At 50.2% G+C, this 21058-nt stretch overlaps 1 protein-coding gene and 1 long non-coding RNA gene across 2 annotated transcripts; one reads left to right on the top strand and one right to left on the bottom strand.

The window, feature by feature from the left end:
* Positions 1-640: 640 nt before the first annotated feature.
* On the bottom strand, positions 641-21058 carry LOC120691609 (50S ribosomal protein L25-like). The gene is made up of 3 exons (XM_039974746.1): positions 20662-21058; positions 20115-20244; positions 641-1181 (listed from the first exon to the last, which is right to left on the bottom strand). Exons 1-3 carry the CDS (start codon positions 21019-21021, stop codon positions 946-948), a joined length of 726 nt encoding a protein of 241 aa, XP_039830680.1. The 5' UTR covers positions 21022-21058; the 3' UTR covers positions 641-945.
* Positions 4772-5975, top strand: LOC120691610. Its single transcript, XR_005682313.1, has 3 exons — positions 4772-5006; positions 5239-5611; positions 5889-5975. It is a non-coding gene; the product is annotated as an uncharacterized LOC120691610 (long non-coding RNA).

Here is a 21058-nt window from a genome sequence, read left to right as displayed (position 1 = left end):
GTGCAAAAGATTAGTGGTATCTTTCAATCATTGGACTCGTCCTAAAGGACAAGTGTTCTTTTGCTCATCCTGTCTTTTAACACAGCAGTGCATTGTTGTCTGGGCCAAAAAAGGACATACACGTACATAAATGTGAAGCTGCAACTGAGTCTATGAGCACAAAAATACTGAGAAAACAACCACCAAGAAACGGGCTTAGCTGAGTACTTCCTTTCAGACATCTTGGTTACACGCCTGGGAAACATGAACACAAAGATCAACATTGCAGCTGTTTACCATCCAGATGGAGAAAACTGTAGAGATTGCATGCAGATGCCATAATCTAGACAAGATCATGCATGCAAGCAATGGTCCATCTGCCAGGCCAGAAAAGATCTGATGGTCGGTGACTGGAGTCCAGTCTGGTGTCTGGAGACTGATCCACAAACATGAAGCCTGCAATAAGGGTTAAATATGAAAAGGTCGCCCGTACAGGCAACAACAACCCACATCCATTATTCGCCGAGAATGGAGCTTGCAGCAGTCATCTAACCGCTTCCAGTGCATGAATTCAGCATTCAATGTGTAAGCTAAGACAGAACCACGTAGTCTGGACTATGAACAATAAGAATCACGAGACATTGCAAGAGAAACTCACAGCTCAAAGAAACATCATGCACAGGTCCTCAATTCAACCAAGCCACAGCAAACAACAATCCAGAATGTCTACATGTATATGTCCCTGAACTCGGAACTCAGATAAAGGATGTTATTTTGCAGTCATCGATGCACACAAGGTTTCTCTTGTGATTGTTCTGTGCTTGGCTCATTCATTTGTATTTTGAAGATGATAACTCGTTTCAATCTACTACCACATTGAAATAGAGCAAACAAGTAACAAAAAGGGCAAGCTGAGAGCAAGAGGTGGAACTGCTGGATGGTTGTACCACATCAGGTATAATGTTATCAACTCTTGAGATCATGCATTGTTTCCGACTCGACTGGCTTTGAGGCCAAGATCTTGCATACCGGCATCGTCTCATTTTTACTCAGCAACTTGAGCGATGGATGGACGGGAATGTCATGCATTAATACCCTATCTCCGACATCGAGATATGTCAGGTCCACCTCAATTTTTGGAGGGATGTGCTCAGCCGGGCAGAGATACACCAGGCTGGTCCTTATTTTCTGCAAAAAGCCTCCTGCATTGTCAATCGAATTTGGTAATCAGGTCAAGCACAGAAAGCAAGTAATTTAACAACCAGCAAATTGCATAAAAAACACCAAAGTATGAGCTAGGTGATGCACATAAGAAGGTGATAAAGTGGCCAAAGATATTGAACATGCTGGAATACTACGACTTAACCAGCTATTTTTGTGTACCTCAGGTTCGTGTTATGTGGTTTGTAGCTAAGAAAGAAGAGCTGATAAAATGAACATCACTTATCCTAGGTGCCCATACACAGAAACATCATGAATCCATATTGCAATCAGATAATCTGTAACTCTCACCAAACTGCAGCTCACAGTCTAATCAACTGGCCACGGAAAATTGTTGATGGAATGTGTAAAATCGAACAGAGAAACTTTGAATAATAATAAGTTTGTATATTCAGATATATTCAAATTGATATAAGTATATTCTCATAGAAATACTTTCACAACATTTTACAGTTCCACAGATTGTACAAAGTACAAACCAACACTCAAGTTATATCATGATGGCTACGGAAAAGTCAAAAGCAACACTTTAGTTTGATAGAAGGAAGTAAACATCGTGCATGTCAGTTAATGAGCCAATAGAGCATTAAACAAAACTAAGAAAGACTTGAAACCGTACATGTACAAGCAAATCCATTAACTCAGGAAACTGACAAATGCTAAAGGCAAGGAGACACCAACTTGTAATATTTTGAAGAGATGTGCCAAACAGCACATCCTAGTCTGCTCAGAGCGTCGACTGACTGTGCATATCAACTATGAAGCAGTATGCTTCCTGACATTTTCTTTATTATTGTGTCAGTTTGGACTAACCTGAATACTGCTAAAACAATCAGGACAAGTTTAGGAGTTTTGAGAATAAACAATAATGACTTATGGTATCATAAACATGTAGTTATGATGATGGCTTCCCAAATGAGTAAACAACACTGTATAAAAAAGTGAAAGTAAGCACATTGAAATTTTCTCTCTCACAATCAACCTGCTTTCACAATCAGAAACACATTTGGGACCTATTGATTGCAATTTATCATTGCAGGAATACCAAAGTCATGGTTGATTCCTTATACCAGAGGTTTCGATACAAACAATGACAAGGGACAGGCCAGGACCACAGTTGATGCTGGAGTAAATAATAGAGGATACAGGTGTCGCTTGCAGAAAACAAGCATAAACCTTGTCTATAGAACTACTAAAATATCTTCTTCAAAATTCAAATGTTTTAGTTAATTAGGATAAAGTTATTGGAATGCCCACAGGGTAGTAAAATCTTACTGTAGAGCTTGCCTCGGATTAAGAGGCTTTGTTGTTTTTGTGGTTTCGCAGTCATGAGTCTTACTGATAACGAAGCAAAGGTTATACTTTTGGTTATCCTGAGAAGGATAATGGGTGATAACTTAATAAAAAAAATGAGTAGGAGATACCACATACTGTTTACTTACCTACACTTGAGCAATGTTGCAGTGGAAAAGTTATTTACATATGCACGTGTTCAGATAATCAAAAGAAGTCTATAGCCTACAATAAATTGCGTTCTGCCTGCCTTATGGCAGAAATGGAAAGTAGGTCTACTCATGATTCATAAATATCTCGCAAAGCATACCAACACAGGTTTCAATTTATTCCATGACTTAGGAAAAGAGGTTATTCTGGTGCACCATGCATGCAAGGCATCAGTACAGTTCTTTCTTTAAGGGACCTAACTAATTAAGTTTAAGGTTTAGGCATCAGGAATTTTTTGAAGTCAACCCTCACATGCATGACAACATTTTGGGCAAGCTTAGCCTTTTTTTTCATACACGACCATGTAGACAAGTTCACACCAAATTCGCAGAAAAACTCATGCTTCCCCACTCCTAGTTATGGGGGCTCGAGACATGATTGCTGCGAGAAGTCCTGCTTTAAATTTCTTCAGCTCTCCATCCAACACCCATTTTTCCCAGCATAACATGCAAACAGGCTCAAGATTCACATAATCGATGTGGGCTGCAAGATGAGCAAAGCTGCCTTCAAACTACCAAACCTGTTTCTCATTTTTATTTTTATGTTTTGGCAGATAAGATGATATACTTTGTCTTTCAATTGTGGATACGTTCTGCAGTCTGCACTATAATCATAAATGCCATATTGCACTTTGAAATTGCTAGCAACACAGCAACGATCTATTTTTTCCAGATGAAAATGGCAACAACCTAAGCTTAGAATTCCATGCAACTGCAGAGTTTGATCCTTAAATTCTGAAAAACTCCAGGAAGGTAGAGAAATAATATGATCAGAAACTTTCTTATCAGCTCTGCATGATTTGTGAGGGGATTCTCAAGCACTAAAGCTTTAGATATCTGCTAGTTCAACAAATGATATCCACTGACAAAAGCTCCTTTTCTGAAACAGACAATTTCAAGTGCTTTGATAAACGCAATAGATGAGAGAACATATCCAAGCCCTCTAATCTTCACTGCACATTGGCATTAGCAATGAAACGTGAGAAATTCAGAGAGTAAATCTATACTATAAAGGATGAAAGAATTGAGAACAATTGTTACCAACTCTAACCCACACACTCCTCTCATAAAATACCTCTTTTAGGCCCACATGGAAGAGTTTAATGCTTGACCAAATTAGATGAGAGGCAAAAAACAGCATGAAGGAAAATGTTTCTGCCCAAAACCAAAATATTTTGTCACCGCGCCCTCTTCCATACCCGCCTGCCTGTACCCGCCCGCTGCTTCCGCGGCTCACCCCGCCATTCACGGATTCGATTCCTTTCTCTCCATGCGCCGGTCATCGTTTCCATTCCGATCGTCGATCTTCTTCTCCCCCACATCCGGCTCAAGACCCGCATCACTCCTCCCTCTGCCCCGTGGCCCCCGTCGCCGCGCCACTCCTCCTCTGCCCCTGCGGCCCCCGTCGCCGCGCCCCTCCTCCGCTCCAGTCCCACATCGTCGCCCAGGTGCTCGGCCAGCGGCCCGACCACGAGCTTGTCGACTCCTCCCGCGCCATCGTGGCGGCCGCCTAGGCCAGGGACTCGCGGATCCCCGAGGGCGCCATCGTGGCGGCCGCCGAGGCCGGGGACTCGCGGATCCGGCGACCTCCTGCCGGGATGCTGCCACTCTCCGCGCACGGATCTCCGAGCTCTCTCTATCCCGGCCGGCCGCCCATCGCGCCGCACACCCGGATCCGGCGACCTCCAGTCGCGCGGGTCGATGGGCCACCGTGCAGCTGCTCACCTCGGATCTCCGACCTCACTCCGCCCCGGCCGGCCGCTCGTGGAACCGTCGCCCTCCGGTCACGCAGAGCTGACGGCGGCAGGAAGAAACTGCGCCATGCCCGGTTAGTGCTGGCCCCCTCCCATGTCGTCGTTGCCGCATAGCTGTCATCCCTCCTTGTGCCCCACCGGCCACCATGCCTCCTCCCCTAATCCCGTTGCACCAAGCCGCCGCCGCATCTGGGTGAGTCGGGCATCGTCAGCACCGCCCACACATCCGCGCACCTCCTCCACAGCGCTCCAATGACGATTACCAGACGAGCCACTCCGCCGAAGCGCTCCCTGCCAGTGCCTCCGCGATGCCCCTCCATCCGCCAGCTCACGGGCCCCCTGCACGCGAATTCCAAGGGAACCGCCAGACCTTCAACATCCAGCTCAGCTGACGATGATGCGTTGGGGCAGAGTTGGGGTGGAGCGAACCTAACCCAGCAACAGGGATGTACACAAGGCCTACTAGCTGCTCGACAAAATGTGGAAGAAGGGCATTTCCCTTATGTGATCTCTTACGCGAGCCAGATTGGATGCAGCTCGACAAGTTCAGGTGAGTGCTAAGCAACTGATATGCATTTACTCATCTCCTGATTTTTCTAGGCACTGCAGAAATACATGTGCTTGCCTGCTGACGAGGACAACTCTACATGTGTGAATTGCATTGCATGTTTGCTTTGGTGCATTTTTTAAGAATCTGATTGGTGTACGTGTCCATTCTTCACAACATGAGTTCTTAACTTGTGCAGGTGCTAAGCGAAGTTACTATTATGTGTTTTTTGCAGGGAAGGATCCTGATTTATTCAGGACATTTTGGAGATGAAAGATGAACCAATTTTCTTGTTCTACACGGAAGTGTAGCACATAAGTGGAATAAGCAATAACTTCATCCTGGAAAATGTTTCTTGGGCTGTTTTCACATCAGTTATGCTACTACTAATTTCTTGTAGGGATTTTAATGTTTACTGATCTCTTTCATTTCACCCATGTTCTTGCTGCAGAGTTCTGTTATGTGAAGCACTTGCAGCTGAATCTCGGCTATCTGCTGCTTGCTGTAATCACCAGTCACCAGATGGCATGCTAGCTGAACAACAACTATTTATCACACAATTAGGGATCCAGGCAGAACACATCGGCCTCCAAAACCTAGAGCTCAAGGTCAGTGAACTGATAGAATGATTCCCTAATGGACATGATGAAATCCATGTGAAGCCATAATGGGTTATTTGCTTGTCTTGTTAGCATTATAATTCAATGCATTTTGTTGTCTTTGCAACAGAAACAGAGTCTGGGAGAAAGAAAAAGTTTGTATAGTTGTCAGTTCTTCATTAGTTCAGGAATAAAGTGATAAATAGTTCTTTTTCTGATTTGAAATACATATATATATTTTTCATGAAGGAGCCACCATTGCTAACAATTTTTTATTTACTTTCAGTTTGGCAATAACGATTTAGACTATGGTACTAGACACCAACACAAAATTTGAGAAGGAAAGGTGAACGATTCAATCCATATCTCTAGCCCCGGTCCGCTCCGTCCCGACCCGCGCCGGCCCGGTCCGCGACGTCCCCTGCATCGACGTCCCCTCCTTCCCCTGCATCAATTTCAGGTCTGGAATTGTTCATCGTTCAGTAATCCATGCCTGTGTGAACTCTAGATTCAGATCGGCATCCTAATCCATGCCTGTGTGAATGAGTTTGATTGGTTAACGTTAGTGTTCCTAACAGTTAGAGCGCCCCACCTAGCCGACCCGACCATAAAACCCAGGTGTTATAGTGGGAGGGGTGGGGGCCTTTATCCTTGGTCCAACATTCCCCCTACGGCGTGCGAGCCCGGCGTAGCCCGCTGCAGGTTCTAGTGCCCGGCGTAGCCCGCAGCAGGTCTCAGCACACGAGAGACGCAAGGGAAATCGAGCAGCGGAAATGCTTGGCCGGGAGGGATCGAACCCAGGATAGGGTTAGGGTTAGCCTCTCCTCTCCTCTCCCTCCCGTCCATCCCGCAGCAGCCGCTGCCGCCGGCGCCGCCGGCCCCCTCCCTTTCCCACTCCTCTTTCCCTCCCCTCCCTTCCTCCTCCTCTGCTCAGGTTGCAGGCGCCGTGGACGCGTGGCCCCTGCTTCCCTATGGTGCTGCAGCCGCCGCCGCTGCCTGGGCCCAGCCCTCTGCTCCGGCCGCAGGCGCTCCGGCCGCCGCCGCCGCCTGGACTCCGGCCACAGGTACCTCAGCCGCCGCCGCCTGGCCCGGCACCTCCCCTGCTCGTGCGCTGCCGGTCGCGTGGCCCAGAGCCACCGCCGCCGCCCTGGCAGCGCTCGCCCCCCTGCCCGATCCGGCCGCTGCTGCCGCCGCCGGCCCGGAGGTGGAGGGGGCAGTGGGGGACGAGGAGCCGCAGATCCAGGCGCCGCCGGGGCCGCCTGGACCACAGGCACCGCCGCCAGAGCCGCCTGGGCCGCCCGAGCTGCAGCCGCCGCCCCAGTCTGGGCCGCACGCGCCCCTGCTGCTGCCCGAGGCTGCTGCTGCCGCAGCTGCCGCCGCGCAGGCCGCCCACCGCGCCGCCGGGAAGCTGCCCGCCACCGACGCCGCGCCAGATCCCGCATGGCCTGGGCTCGGGATGTCGCCCGCGGACGTGCCGATCTCCGCCGCCGCCTTCCGCGGGCATCAGGCCGACGCCGCTCTCGCCGCGGCCCTCCTCGCCGCCAAGTCCGAGGCTTCGGCGGCCCAGGAGCGGGTCCGCGTGGCTGCCCTCGCCTGGGAGCGCGAGCGCGCTGCGGCCGACGCCTCCGCTCGTCGGGTCGCCGAGGCGGAGCACTTCCTCCGCGTCTCCTCCGGCCAGCTACTCGTCGACCTCGAGCCCGGCGCCTCTTCCTCCCGCCGTGCCCCGCCCGCTGGATCTGGAGCCCGGTACGACCCGACCGACCTCATGGTCGCCCAGCTCCACCTCCAGGCCGCCGGCGTCCAGAACATCAGGGCCCTGGTCTCCGTCCTCCTCGACCCCGCGTCCTCCTCCTACGGCCGCTGGCCGAACCAGGTCCTCCTCACCCTCCGCCGCTACGCCCTCGACGACCACGTCCTCGTCGACTCGCCGATCGAGGCGCGTGACGTGACGTGGCTGCGCCTCGACAGCGTCGCCCTGTCCTGGATCTTCGGGACCATCTCCCTGGATCTTCAGGACCTCATCAGGACCCACGGCGACACCGCGCGGCAGGCCTGGGTGGCGCTCGAGGGGCAGTTCCTCGGCAACGCCGAGTACCCGCGCCCTCCAGCTCGACGCCACCTTCCGCACCTTCGTGCAGGGGGACCTCTCCGTCGGTGAGTACTGCCGGCGGATGAAGAGCATGGCCGATGCTCTTCACGACCTCGGGGATCCGGTGTCCGATCGGGTCTTGGTGCTACGGGGACCAAGCAGCACCTACGACGGCCTGAAGGGCTGGATCGCCCACCAGAGGCCTTTCCCCACCTTCCCGCAGGCCCGGGACGACCTCGCCCTCGAGATCACCAGGGGTCTCGCGCCCGGATCGTCCTCGCCCATCCCCGCCGCGCTCGTTGCTACTCCACCGGCCTCCTCCGCTCCTGCCACCTCACTCCTTGGTGCTGCTCCCGCCGGGCAGACCGGAGGAGGGGGGGCCGTGGACGTCGCCAGTGACGGGGTGGTGGTGGTGGCACTGGTGGCCTTGCTTCTGGTAGCACCGGTACAGGTGGGGGCCGTCGGGGCGCGCCGACACCGGCTCCGGCTCCTGCCCCTGCCGCTGGAGGTACGCCCTGGCCATCCTTCAGCAACCCATGGTGAGGGCACATCTCGATGTGGCCGTTCCAGGGTCCAGGAGGGGGCCCGTCCTCAGCTCCAGCCGGCGGCCATGTTCACTGGCGCTGCTCCACTCTTCGCGCCGTCCTGGACCCCGCCCGCTCAGCCCAGCCAGCAGCCGACCTGGGCTGGGGGGGTGGGACCAGGCCGCTCTGGCGCAGTCCTTCAGCACCATGGGACTGACGCCGCCGACCAGCACCGAGTGGATCGCCGACTCGGGCGCCTCGTTCCACACCACTCCCGATGCTGGTATCCTCTTTTCTGTTCGACCCCCACACCCCTTTTGTCCTTCTTCTATCATGGTTGGTGATGGGTCTTGCCTTCCTGTCACCGCCGTGGGTTCTGCTCCTCGTCTTCCTAATGTTCTTGTTGCTCCTCAAATGGTTCACAACCTTCTTTCTATTCGCCAGTTTACTGCTGACAACTCATGTTCTATCGAATTTGACTCCTCTGGTCTTACTGTGAAGGATTCGGCTTCCCGGCGTTCGCTCCTCCGATGTGACAGCCCGGGCCCCTTTACACTCTTCGGCTTCCTGCTTCCGCTGCATCACCTTCGGCTTCTTCTTTTGCCGTGACGCCTTCTTCCACCACCTGGCACCGCCGGCTTGGTCACCCCGGCCACGACGTTTTGGCTCAGCTCCGCCGTAGTACCGATGTTCCATGTACTAGGGCTCCTGCTGAGCACCTCTGTCATGCGTGCCAGTTAGATCGTCATGTTAGACTTTCGTTTTCTTTTTCTTCTTCGCATGCTGCGCATGCTTTTGATCTCATTCACTGTGACCTGTGGACATCTCCTGTACTCAGCATGTCTGGCTATCGATATTATCTGGTCATTGTTGATGATTTTTCTCATTACTCTTGGACTTTCCCTTTGCGCGCCAAGTCTGAGACCTTCTCCACCCTCCTCCACTTCTTTGCCTGGGTGTCCACTCAGTTCGGCCTCACCGTTAAGGCCGTCCAGTGTGACAACGGGCGGGAGTTCGATAACTCCACCTCCCGGTCTTTCTTCCTGTCTCGGGGTGTTCAGCTGCGTATGTCTTGTCCGTATACCTCTCCTCAGAACGGCAAGGCTGAGCGGATGATTCGCACGACGAACGACGTCGTGCGCACCCTTCTGATCCAGGCTTCTCTCCCCCCGCGCTTTTGGGCTGAGAGCCTCCACACCGCCACCTACCTGCTCAACCGCCTTCCGTCCACTGCTTCTCCTGCTCCCACACCACACCACGCTCTTTTCGGTACCCCTCCTCGCTACGACCACCTTCGGGTCTTCGGGTGTGGCTGTTACCCAAACACCTCCGCCACCGCTTCTCACAAGCTGGCGCCCCGCTCGACTCGTTGTGTGTTCCTTGGGTACTCCCCTGACCACAAGGGGTACCGATGCTTTGACCTCACCTCTCGCCGCGTTCTGATCTCCCGACACGTCGTCTTCGATGAGTCGGATTTCCCCTACTCCACACCTTCTTCTGATCCCGAGCTGGCGTCTCTGTTTCCGACTGACCCGGTGGTTCAGCCACCATTACCTGTCTGTCCTTTTCCTGCAGGTTTTCCCGGCGCACTGGAACCGCTTCCGGTGATCCCTGCTGCGCCGAGCGCGGCCCCGGTGCCCGCGGTCGCGCCATGCGCGGCCCCCGGACCTCCGGTCGTGCCGCGCACGGACCCGGTGTCTTCTGCTGCGCCACGCGCGGCCCCGGTGCCTTCCCCTGCACCTGAGCGGTACGCTCAGCCGGTGCAGGTGTACCGGCGTCGTTCGGCGCCGAACCCGGCACCGCAGCGGTACGCTGAGCCGGTGCAGGTGTACGGGCGTCGTTCCGCGTCGACACCGGCGCCGCCTCCTGCTCCAGAGGCTCCTGCGACACCGGAGCCGTCGCCGCCACCGCCTCCTCCGGCTCCCTCTCGAGCCAAGCCGGAGGTGTACCACCCGACGGTCATCCATCGGGATACTCGGCGGATGGCGTCCCAGGCCACGACTCTCTCCGCCACCGAGGGAGAGCCGCGAGTCTCTCCGGTACGCTCATCTGTCCGCGAAGCCTTGGCGGATCCTCACTGGCTTCGCGCGATAGAAGAGGAGTACGCGGTTCTTCTTGCCAACCAGACGTGGGACCTCGTGCCGCGTCCGTCTGGTTGCAATGTGGTGACTGGCAAGTGGATCTGGACGCATAAGCGTCGGGCTGACGGCACACTGGAGCGCTACAAGGCTCGCTGGGTTCTTCGGGGGTTCACTTAGCGGCCTGGTGTGGACTATGATGAGACCTTCAGCCCGGTCGTGAAGCCCGCTACGGTGCGCACGGTCCTCTCGCTTGCGCTCTCGCGCACTTGGCCTGTGCAACAGCTGGACGTGAAGAATGCATTTTTTCACGGCACCTTGTCAGAGACTGTCTACTGCTCTCAGCCAGCGAGATTTGTGGACTCGAGTCGTCCAGATATGGTCTGCCGGCTCAACAAGTCTCTATGGACTGAAGCAGGCTCCTCGGGCTTGATACTCACGGTTCGCCACGTTCATGATGACACTGGGGTTCACCGAGGCCAAGTCTGACACGTCTCTCTTCATCTATCGCCGTGGGGATGAGACTGACTATCTGCTGCTATATGTCGACGACATTGTGCTCACAGCTTCCAGTCAGCAGTTACTTCAGAGTGTCATCTCCTCTCTGCAGCAGGAGTTCACTATGAAGGATCTCGGTCAGCTCCACCACTTCTTGGGCGTCACTGTTGAGTGTAACACCCTAATTTAAATTTCGGCATTTATTAATAAATTTAATTGGCTTTATTTAATTTTCTAAGGATTATTGTGTTTAGTATGGCATTTAATTCAATTTTTGTTCTATAAGTAATTAAAATTTTATCATAGGTTTAAAAATTTGTGTTGCATTCATGCTGGTGCATACTTTTATTTGAGTGTGGTTTGAATTCAAATTCATATTTGAATTCAAACTTTGTTTGAATTAGAAATAGAAAAGGATTAGAAATAGAAAAAGAAATGCAAACACAAACCCCACACTAACCCGGCCCAAGAACCCAACAACCGGGCCCAAACCAACTCCATCTCCCTTTCCCGCGCTTGGGCCGACCCAGCCTTTCCTCCTGGCCCAGCCTCTCCCCACCCCGGCCCATACGCGCGCGCCAGCACCCAGCCCGCTCGCCCAGCGCAGGCCGCCCGTCTCACACCGGCCAGCACCCCGCGCAGCGGCCCGTCCCGCGCTCAGCATTAGCGCCCAAACCGCAGGCCCACCTGCCAGCGCCCACTCTCACGCGCGCCTACTCCCTGCCATCCGGGCCCGAGGCGTCAGCGCCCGCGCCGCTCGCCCCGTTCCTCTCTCTGACCGGCCGGGCCCGCGCGTCAGAGCCACCCCCTTCCTCCCGCAGCGCCCGCCCGCGTCGAGTTCGCCGGAAATCTCGCGGCGGTTTCCCTGGGCACGCACGCCTAGGTGCCCCGCCGCCTTATAAATAGCGCCCCGCGACCCCCCTGCACTCTCACCCCACGCCAAAGGCCGCCGCAAACCCTAGCGCCGCCGCCTTGCCCAGAACAGAGCCCCCGCCACCGGTGAGAGACTCCGCCCGGTCGATTCCGCGCCGCCAGTCTTCCTCGGGTCTCGCTGACCCCTCCCCTTGTTTCGCAGCACAAATCTGAAGCTGCCCGTGGGGATCCAGGAGTCCCGGGGACCCCTACGGCGCCACCTCCCCGAGAACCGCCGGTGTGCCGCCGCTCGTCACCGACGCCGTCGTCTCTGCACGCCTTCACAGCTCAATTCGAGCCTAGGTGAGCACCACACCGACCTGCTTTCTCTTTTTGCACCCATGGTTTGGCACAAACACGGCCCGAACGCACACGCCGGCGAAGCCTCGCCGCGCCGAGCCGCCACCACCCTTGACCTCCCCGCTCTAGGCCTCTCAGAACCCCAACAACCCCATAGGAAGTTTACGCGTGCCACTAGCTTCCTCCCAGGCCAAGCGGCACCCCGTTTCGAGCCCTGGAACGCCAGTTTCGCCTTCTCCGGCGCTGCGCCGCCGCGGAAGCACGCCGCCGGCGACCTACCGCCGCTGCTCGCGCGCCCAACCCCCCTGCGCCGTCCGATCCGGATTCAACGCGCGCGATTAGATCTTGGATCCATTAGATCTAAGCCACCAGATTTCAATCCAACGGCTGAGATCCAAAGATACCGGTTCGGCTTGGTACTTTTGCTAAAGAGACCCTCGGTTTATTAGAAATCAACCCGCAGTACATCTCTGGTGAAAAGTAATTCCAGATCTGCCCTTACTTTTACGTTTTAGACCCTGAGCTCTTTAAAAATTAGAACCCGCAGTCCACCCTTGATGTTTTTGCACGTTAGACCCCAGGAATAAGGTTTAATTACGTCTAGTCCCTCGGTTTTAGCAGAAAACCCCCTGGAACTTCAGTTTTCTTACAAATAAGCCCCTAGAACTTGTTTTTAGCCCAGAAAATGCGTTTTAGCTCCGTTTTTAGCGTTCTTTATGTCCACGCGATCGTTGTAACGAGTAGAACAGTTTAGACTTAGTTTTTCTTGCTGTTTTAATTGTATCGATGTACTGTTTCTTAGCTTTTGTTAGTGTTTGCTCGTATGCTTATTTTCGTGCATTGTTTTGGCCATGTGTTCGTGAGTAGACGTTGATCCATCTGAGGAGCCCCAGTACCAGTACCAGGAGCAGCCGTCTTCCGAGCACTTTGAGCAGCAGCAGGAGCAGTACGAGGAAGGCAAGTATAACATGAACAACCTATCACTTTAATTACAATTTCATACTGCATTTTAATACTGTATGCCTTTAAGGATTTCCTAGCCAGTTTATATCCTTTAAATATACCTTTGGGTTGCATTTCGGTTAGTTGTGCTAGGTTGCTGCGCTATAACACACTTTGGTCCTTTTTAATTAATTTGATTAATGGTTTATTTGAATTTAATTCTGAGAGTGGCACTCTGTGTGGCTTGAGTGGCTCACGTCTCGTTAAAATTGGCTTTTGTTAGAAACATGGTTTAGGGGGCCAGCACGGTGCTTAGTGCTTGGTTGGCCACTCTCCATAAGGACCGGTTCATAGAGCGACAACCTGGGACAACAGCGCTACCACAAGGCTAGAATGGGATAGACTTGGCTTACTAATTAGGTCTTTTTGGTTTGGAGTAACTTACCTGCGGGGCAAGAGTAGTAAGCTTCAATGGTCCCTGCTCCTCCGGCTTGGTCTGTGCTTGGATTGCGCTCCTGTGCTTGTACCCCCGGAGGTGGGCCCCATCGTCGCCGACCTATCTCTCGCGGTTACGCCTTACCAACGAGATTCTTTGTAACGGCCTCGTAGTGAGTCGCTAGTCATCTCACCTAAGGAAGTGTGATGAACCTCTAGCGTAGCTCACGACTTGTGGGTAAAGATGTGCAACCTCTGCAGAGTGTAAAACTGGTATACTAGCCGTGCTCACGGTTATGAGCGGCCCAGATCCTCCTTTTGATTAGTGGAGTTATCTCCTTCCGACGAGGGAGGTGCTTCTCGGGGTTTACCTTGGTGGCTTGGTTTCGGTTTGGTTCTCAGTAGTTTCTTAATTAATTCTGATTAATTACTATGTAACTGGGTTAACGGTAATTCATCAACTCGTAGTAAATAGCTTAAATAAAATCTTGCCAACACTTAAAAGCTAATGCAGTTGAGTCAGCCAGCCTAGAGCCTCATAGTTTGTGTTATACTTGTTGAGTACAAGTTGTGTACTCACCCTTGCCTCTTCTCTATTTTTTCCTCTTGGCTACGCTACTGCTGCTCAGTTCCTGCCGACACGAGGGAGTTCGTCCAGCGCTACCAGGACTACGAGGACTTCTAGGTGTTCGTCTCCCAGTCGACGTCCCTGTGGCGCCCTGCTTCAGCTTCGGAGAGCTTTTATCGTATTTTGTACTTCGCTTCCGCTGTATCAGACATTTTGTCATTATTGTAATAATTAACATTCGTATTCGTTTTATTATGTCTTATTCGTGATATGTGCTATGATATACTGTTCATTCTGTTGTATATACGTGTGACTTGATCCTGGCACGTATATGATTGCTCGGTTTATGCTCTTTTATAAACCGGGTGTTACATTGAGCCTCGCCCGTCTGGTCTTCTCCTTCACCAGCGATAGTACGCCCTCGATATTCTGGAGCGGGCTGGGATGACTGATTGCAAGCCCTGCTCCACTCCAGTCGACACTCAGGCGAAGCTGTCTGCTGATCTGGGTGATCCGGTGGATGATCCTACTGTCTATCGGAGTCTGGCTGGCGCTTTGCAGTACCTCATCTTCACCAGGCCGGATCTCACCTACGCTGTTCAGCAGGTCTGTCTCCATATGCATGATCCCCGGGAGTCACACCTTGCTACGCTGAAGCGTCTCCTCCGGTCCGTCCGTGGCACTGTGGACCTCGGCCTGGTACTTCACCGCTCGTCCTCTGCTGAGCTGGTGGTCTACACCGACGCTGACTGGGCCGGCTGCCCGGACACTCGTCGCTCCACCTCCGGCTACGCCGTCTTCCTGGGCGGCAACCTGGTCTCCTGGTCGTCCAAGCGGCAGCCAGTTGTCTCCCGCTCCAGCGCCGAGGCGGAGTACCGGGCTATCGCTAACGGCGTGGCGGAGGCGTCCTGGCTACGACGGCTCTTGGTGGAGCTCCACAGCCCGCTCGCCAAGAGCACACTTGTCTACTGTGACAACGTCAGCGTCGTGTATCTCTCCACCAACCCCGTCCAGCATCAGCGGACGAAGCACGGGGAGATCGACCTACACTTCGTGCGCGACAGAGTCGCCATCGGCGATGTTCGGGTACTCCATGTCCCGACTACCTCCCAGTTTGCTGACATCTTCACCAAGGGGCTGCCCTCGTCGACTTTCTCGGAGTTTCGATCCAGCCTCAACGTAGCCGGTGGCTAGTTGTGGCTGCGGGGGGGGGTATTAGCCCTTTTGTGCTCTTCTTGTACTCTCATCTTGTCCAGTCTTGAACACCGTTGCGTCGGTTGTTCAGTCTGCGGGGGGGTGTTGGAGTATATTGAGCCCATGTGTATAGAGGCTCATCTAGAGGCCCATGTGTAGTTATTATATATACCCACCCTTCTAGGGTTGGAGGAATAGAGCAATTATTCTCTCCATCACTAACCCATGCCTGCAGGCATTAGTTACTCATGGATCACATTAACTTATCATGGATCATAGTAACAAGTTAAAGTTGCAGAGGATCTATTTTTGTTACTTGCCTCAAGGGCTACTTTGCCTGCATAAATTGGTTATTTATGACCTGCTATTAACTCTTTGCTTCTTCTGTTTGCAACCAAGCTTTGGGTGAAACAGGTCATGTTTCTTACTCAAGGTTTGGATTAGGATGTCACGTTTTTCAGGCTTTTGTTTACCTATCATCTATGAGATAATTAGCATGGTTTGATTTTTTTGTATGCTGTAATTTCCTTGCTTATGTTTAACTGTAATGCAATCAAGACTGAATAGTCAGCATGGTTTGATTTTTTTGTATGCTGTAATTTCCTTGCTTATGTTTAACTGTCATGCAATCAAGACTGAATAGTCAGTATGGTTTGCCGGATGCAGAACATGGATCCCTCTGGTAGGAAGTGGGGTAGGGCACCGCTAGGCGATGTTTCAAACTGCCAGGACCAAGGTTTCCCCGACACCATGTCACTTTGAGTACAATGACTCTGACATCTACACGTTCTTACTTCATGCTTCCTAAAATTGTAGGCTCCAGAAATTTGAAACTGCAGAAGGAGAGAGTTAGAAATGCCGCCATGTCTGACGAGCAGAAAAATGAACGTAATAAAAAGAGACGGGAGGCCTATCTGTGTTTGCACATTTACAAATATTAGGGCATGCATCTAAACACTTCTGTTAAGTTTATGTATATGCATAAGATAGTTATGGCATCGATTAACGAGTTTTTCCGCAATTGATAGGCGAGGAAGGAGGCTTTGGTTATCAAGAACCTGAATATGATGATACTTCTGAAATCGTCATTTTATCTGATTTTATCTCTCTTCCATTCCCCTCAGTTGACTTGCCATAGAAGGTAGTTTTTACCCTTTATGCAACAAATTAAAAGCTAAATCTACTGTATGCATTTTAATTTAATACATACTGCACTATGCAGGTTAGGCTTGCAGTTGATAAGATTATCCTTGCTGAAAGTGCTGACAGAAAACAGCAACTAGCTGCTTGGGCACTGACAAGAATAAAACTGGTGCATATGCTATGGATCTGCAGCAGCTAGAAAATGGTGTTTGTGCCTCCTACTGGATGGAAGTGCGGCAAATGCAATAAAACTGAACCTCTGGTTGAATTTAACTGATGGTATGAATGTATGATCCTTTGCGGGAGGAAGCTTTGGGATGGAAGTGGTGGGAATAATCATGCAGTTGAGCACTACGAACAGACTAAGTATCCTCTTGCAGTAAAGCTTGGAATAATTACTGCTGATTTGGAAGCAGCAGGTAATTGTACACCTAAACCTTTACACTTTAGACTTTGTCGTTTTCGTATGGAAATTTTAGAAAATGGCGTCTTAATGATATCTAGAAGAAGTGCATTGGGATGGTTTTACCTTTTCTATATATATAACTAGCCTTCCTATTTCTATTTATTTAATGAAGCATACATGTTGCTATCAGTCACCTATTGGATGTGCTGTTTATCCCATTAGGATTCAATAATGGGTTACCAGTAAATGGTTGCTTAGAATTCACAGGTTACTGGTACCTCCTCTCCGGCATCCTAATCCTGTTTGTGACCCCTTCGTTATGAAATAAATTTCTAATTTCCTTGCGTTTTGTGACCCCTTTTCCTGTGCGTGCCCGTTACGGTGTGGATCAGAGTTCCGTCAGCTTTCTCTGTACTCATCGATCTGCTTTTCGACCAGTGCCTCGCCTACATCGAGGAGCTCATGATCAAAGATGGCACCTTTGATGGACTGATGGGTTTCTCCCAGGTATGCTTCTCCTTAGAAAAAGAACTATGCTGATTAACCATATTGTTTTTTTTAGCTTGATGGTCAGTTAACCATATTGTTTTACTGAGGATTGGGTTGTTCATTGCACAATTTTAGCCATTTACATGATGCTTCACTGATTCTTTCCTAGCGTGATGCCTGGATCATCCCATAGATTGCTCAAATGCAGCAACTTATTGTGAATGATTATTTTCTAAATGAAGCTCCATTACTACATGAAGGGTCAATTCCTGCAGTAGCATTATATTACTTTTTTGGAGGATATTCTAACAAAGTTTGTTGATGATGCACAAAAGTGGTGGAGTTTTGTGAATGTATTTGGCCCCATCCTCCTTGAGTGGTGCTTGTGCTGGTCAGGTTCGTGTTCGGCCTCACATCTTCAGCATCTATTCTTTACCAAACTCTTATTTGGTGTCAGCATTAGCATCAGTTTTTTAACCGATAACCTGCATACCTTTGACTCAGTGAGTGATGCAAACACACAAGGTTCTGATGAGTTAGTCGCTTTTGCATCATCAATATTGCACTTGCATTAAAAAGCTTTTGATTTGTAGTGTATGCCTTGGTGCGTTAAATCATTTTAGACACAAAGTGGCATCAGGGGAACAAGCAGTAAGATATAGAAATTAGTACTTGGTTCCTAAGTTTGGTAGTGTTAGCATCAGAAATTCAGTTCCTGGGGACCTGCCTCTGCCTGCCTGTTTTGTTTTCTGACCCCATGGTGGCTCTATCGCAGGTGGTGTGACATGCAAGTGCTGGAAACTGATTGTGAGAGCTGAGAAGCAATGCAATGTGGCAGCAAGGAGGCTATCGCTGGCAGCACGCCAACGCAAAAGCTTTGCAACCTACTGCCTACTGGTAGTGGAAGCAGGCCAGTCGTTGAGCTGTAGGAAGATGATGACGTTGCACCACCCATTACTTGATCCAGTGGTAGAAAAAAAAATTTGCTCTACTTTCATATTGTTAACTTATTGTTGAGAACAATAATTTGTACAGTTTAAGTTAGAGTATATGCATCTATTGTTACATGTTGCGATAAATATTCATACGATGAAAATTGGTGGTTATGAAGAGAATTTATTTGACCCGTAGCAACGCACGAGCAAGGAGCTATATTTTATATTATTGAAAATAGAAGTTCAATGCCTATGGAGATTCTTTATTTCAATGAAGATTAACTAGGAAACTGATTAGCAATATTAAGTAGGAGAAGCATTTTTCTGCTGCTCCTTGAGATTGAATTGCTATATTATTACTAATAGATTTAATTTTTGTGGTTTGATGCAAACTAATTATTTTTAAATGCCTTTTCTTTAAACACGCCTGGGGCACGTGAATGACCACTATATTATTAACAGAAAATAATTTAGATCAAATGAACCCAGAGGACTATGGACCAAGAAGATGATGAAGCACGTGTATCTCATCACTAGAGTTAGCTGCTAATCCGTTTGAACTTACTAACAACAATAACTTTTGCTTCATAAATAATTAATTATTTTCAGTATGAATATACTGGAGATCCAGATATTGGCTCCAAACCTTCAGATCAATATGGTGCAGTGTAGAAGGATCCCACTGGTACGGTGGACATGAACACATGCAGTGCGTGGTGTGAGCCAGACCTATATATGGGCCATATTTGCTAGAGTGCTGTTGTGTTCATAGGCCGGTGAATGAACAACATAATTTTTTTCTTTTTATTTACTTGTATTTTATAATTGTTTTCTTAGTGGAGTTCAGTGATGTAGCATGTTTGGATTCTAAAGGAGCCAAAACCGGTGAATGAACAGCCTAATTTTCTCTTTTTATTTAATTGCATTTTATAAATTTTTTCTTAGTGGAGTTCAGTGATGTTACATGTTTGGATTCTAAAGGACCCAAATCTACAATGAAGTACTTGTATGACTATATGATGGGCGGCTCGAGTCATTATGAAATACCGTCTGCGGATTCTTACAAGTCACTCAATTAGATTGTATTCATATTGCATTGCTAGAAAGTTGTAGATCTCGTCGAGGGCTACAATTTTCATATAAAAATCATCTTCATCTGATGTTGTATCGAAGAGTTATGATTTTTCAAAGATTCAACCGAAATAAATTAGAAAAGAAAAAATAAAACCGCGGTAACTGTAGCAAATCCGGGTTTACTGTAGCAAATCGCGGGCGCACAGTGCCATGCAAGCCATGCAAAACCGGACTGGACCTGGGGTGAACGGATTCGCAAGTTCGAGGGGCTAGATGTCCGGTTTCTAAGTTTATGGACCTATTTGACACAGCACTACAAGTTCATGTACCCACAGTGCATTTTACTCTAAATTAAATGTTAGTAGTTCTGATGCAATCCAATCATTTTTAAATAATTGTTCTTTTAAACACGTACCTGCGGTACGTGCATCTCCACTAGTCCATTTAATTGCACAATAATAAGTCAATGAGTGCCAGTTAGGCAGTTACAACATCTACTATGACTTACTGTTCTACACAGTCATGGTACTTGTGGAAGAAAACAATTCTTTGTGTGTTTTAGACTTTCATTAATTAATGGAAAATTAATTTTACTAGGTAGGCATGTCATACTACCACCAATCAGGAAAATTTGATGTTCATACAAGAAGAAGAAAGCAAGTTGTACAACCTGTCTGAAATGCCATGCATACATGACTGCAGGAAGTACTAAAGAGAGTTCCGGTGGGTGTTAGTTACACCAAGAGCTTGTTTATGACTAATATTTTTCACACAGCCACAGCCATGTACTTAGGCAATGCAAGACATCAATTCTAATAACGTGTTTCAGTATTGAAAAAGAACATTTCTGGATTGGCATGCCAAAAACTTATATGCTGAGCATAACAAGAAACGTTGTCGGAAAATGAAACGATAGAAGCGGTACCTTTCTTCAAACCAGGGCAAGCAGCCTCCCCCTTGAACTCAACAGGCAAATTCACCTTCAACATTGTTCCCTCGTCTGCCTGCACCATTACCAAGTTCAATATATTCCCGGTTGTTTCATCTCTATGCACCTGCACACAAAGAGCATACACATCACATACAATTCACTGTATTCCAGATTATATAGACTTCTGATATTCAAAACATGTATTTCTGCAAGGAACCATACGCCTAAAACCAGATCGCATCAGTGTCTCCCCATCAGGTAGCATTTGGTTATTTGTTGCCCAACCGATAAACAAGGAAACAAGTCGAGGAGGGGAGTAGGTCCAAAATTATATTTAAATGTACCACGAAAACAAGAGGTACCATTTAGCAAACGGCATTTAGGAGCAACAGTTTCCCTTACGAGCATTTCGTCGAACAGAATGTGAGCAGACAAATAGCCCGGACCGCTACCCGACAGATCACAAAGATGCCACTTCGTTCCAAATGCCACAAACAATGGAAGCAATCTCCGGTCAGTAATACGGGGAAATCTCGGTTACCTTGATGGGGAGCACGGTGCCGGAGTGCACGACGGCGTTGGACCGCTCGCCCGCGCGGACCTGGAGGCGGACGGGGGTGGAGAGGAAGTAGGGTGACTGCTTTAGCATCTCCGCGACCTGCCTCCTGTCGGCGGTGAGGAGCTTCCGGTGCGCGACCCCGTTCCCGGGCGCGGCGCCCGCGAGCGCGAGCAGGACCGCGGGGACGCGGCCGTGGCGGCGCTCCCGCGCCGCGGCGCGCGGCCCCGACGTCTCCCGCGGCACGGCCTGGATCGTGTGGTGGTACGACGCCGAGGCCGCTCGCCGCCACGGCGCCGGCATCCCGGCGGCGGCGGCGGCCCTGCCGCGGAGACACTGCTCCATTGTCGGGTTCTGGGTTTACGATGGGCTTGGCTGGGTG

This window comes from Panicum virgatum, chromosome 9N (genome assembly GCF_016808335.1).
Source record: "Panicum virgatum strain AP13 chromosome 9N, P.virgatum_v5, whole genome shotgun sequence".
NCBI classification, from domain to species: Eukaryota; Viridiplantae; Streptophyta; class Magnoliopsida; order Poales; family Poaceae; genus Panicum; species Panicum virgatum.
This window is presented reverse-complemented; position numbering and strand designations above follow the sequence as displayed.

Coding starts and splice junctions, on each gene's coding strand:
- LOC120691609 (XM_039974746.1), bottom strand. CDS start 21,021: ATGGAGCAGTGTCTCCGCGGCAGGGCCGCCGCCGCCGCCGGGATGCCG. Junction 20,245..20,661: donor GCACCGTGCTCCCCATCAAG/GTAACCGAGATT, acceptor CTTTGTGTGCAG/GTGCATAGAGATGAAACAAC. Junction 1,182..20,114: donor TTGCCCTGGTTTGAAGAAAG/GTACCGCTTCTA, acceptor TTGACAATGCAG/GAGGCTTTTTGCAGAAAATA.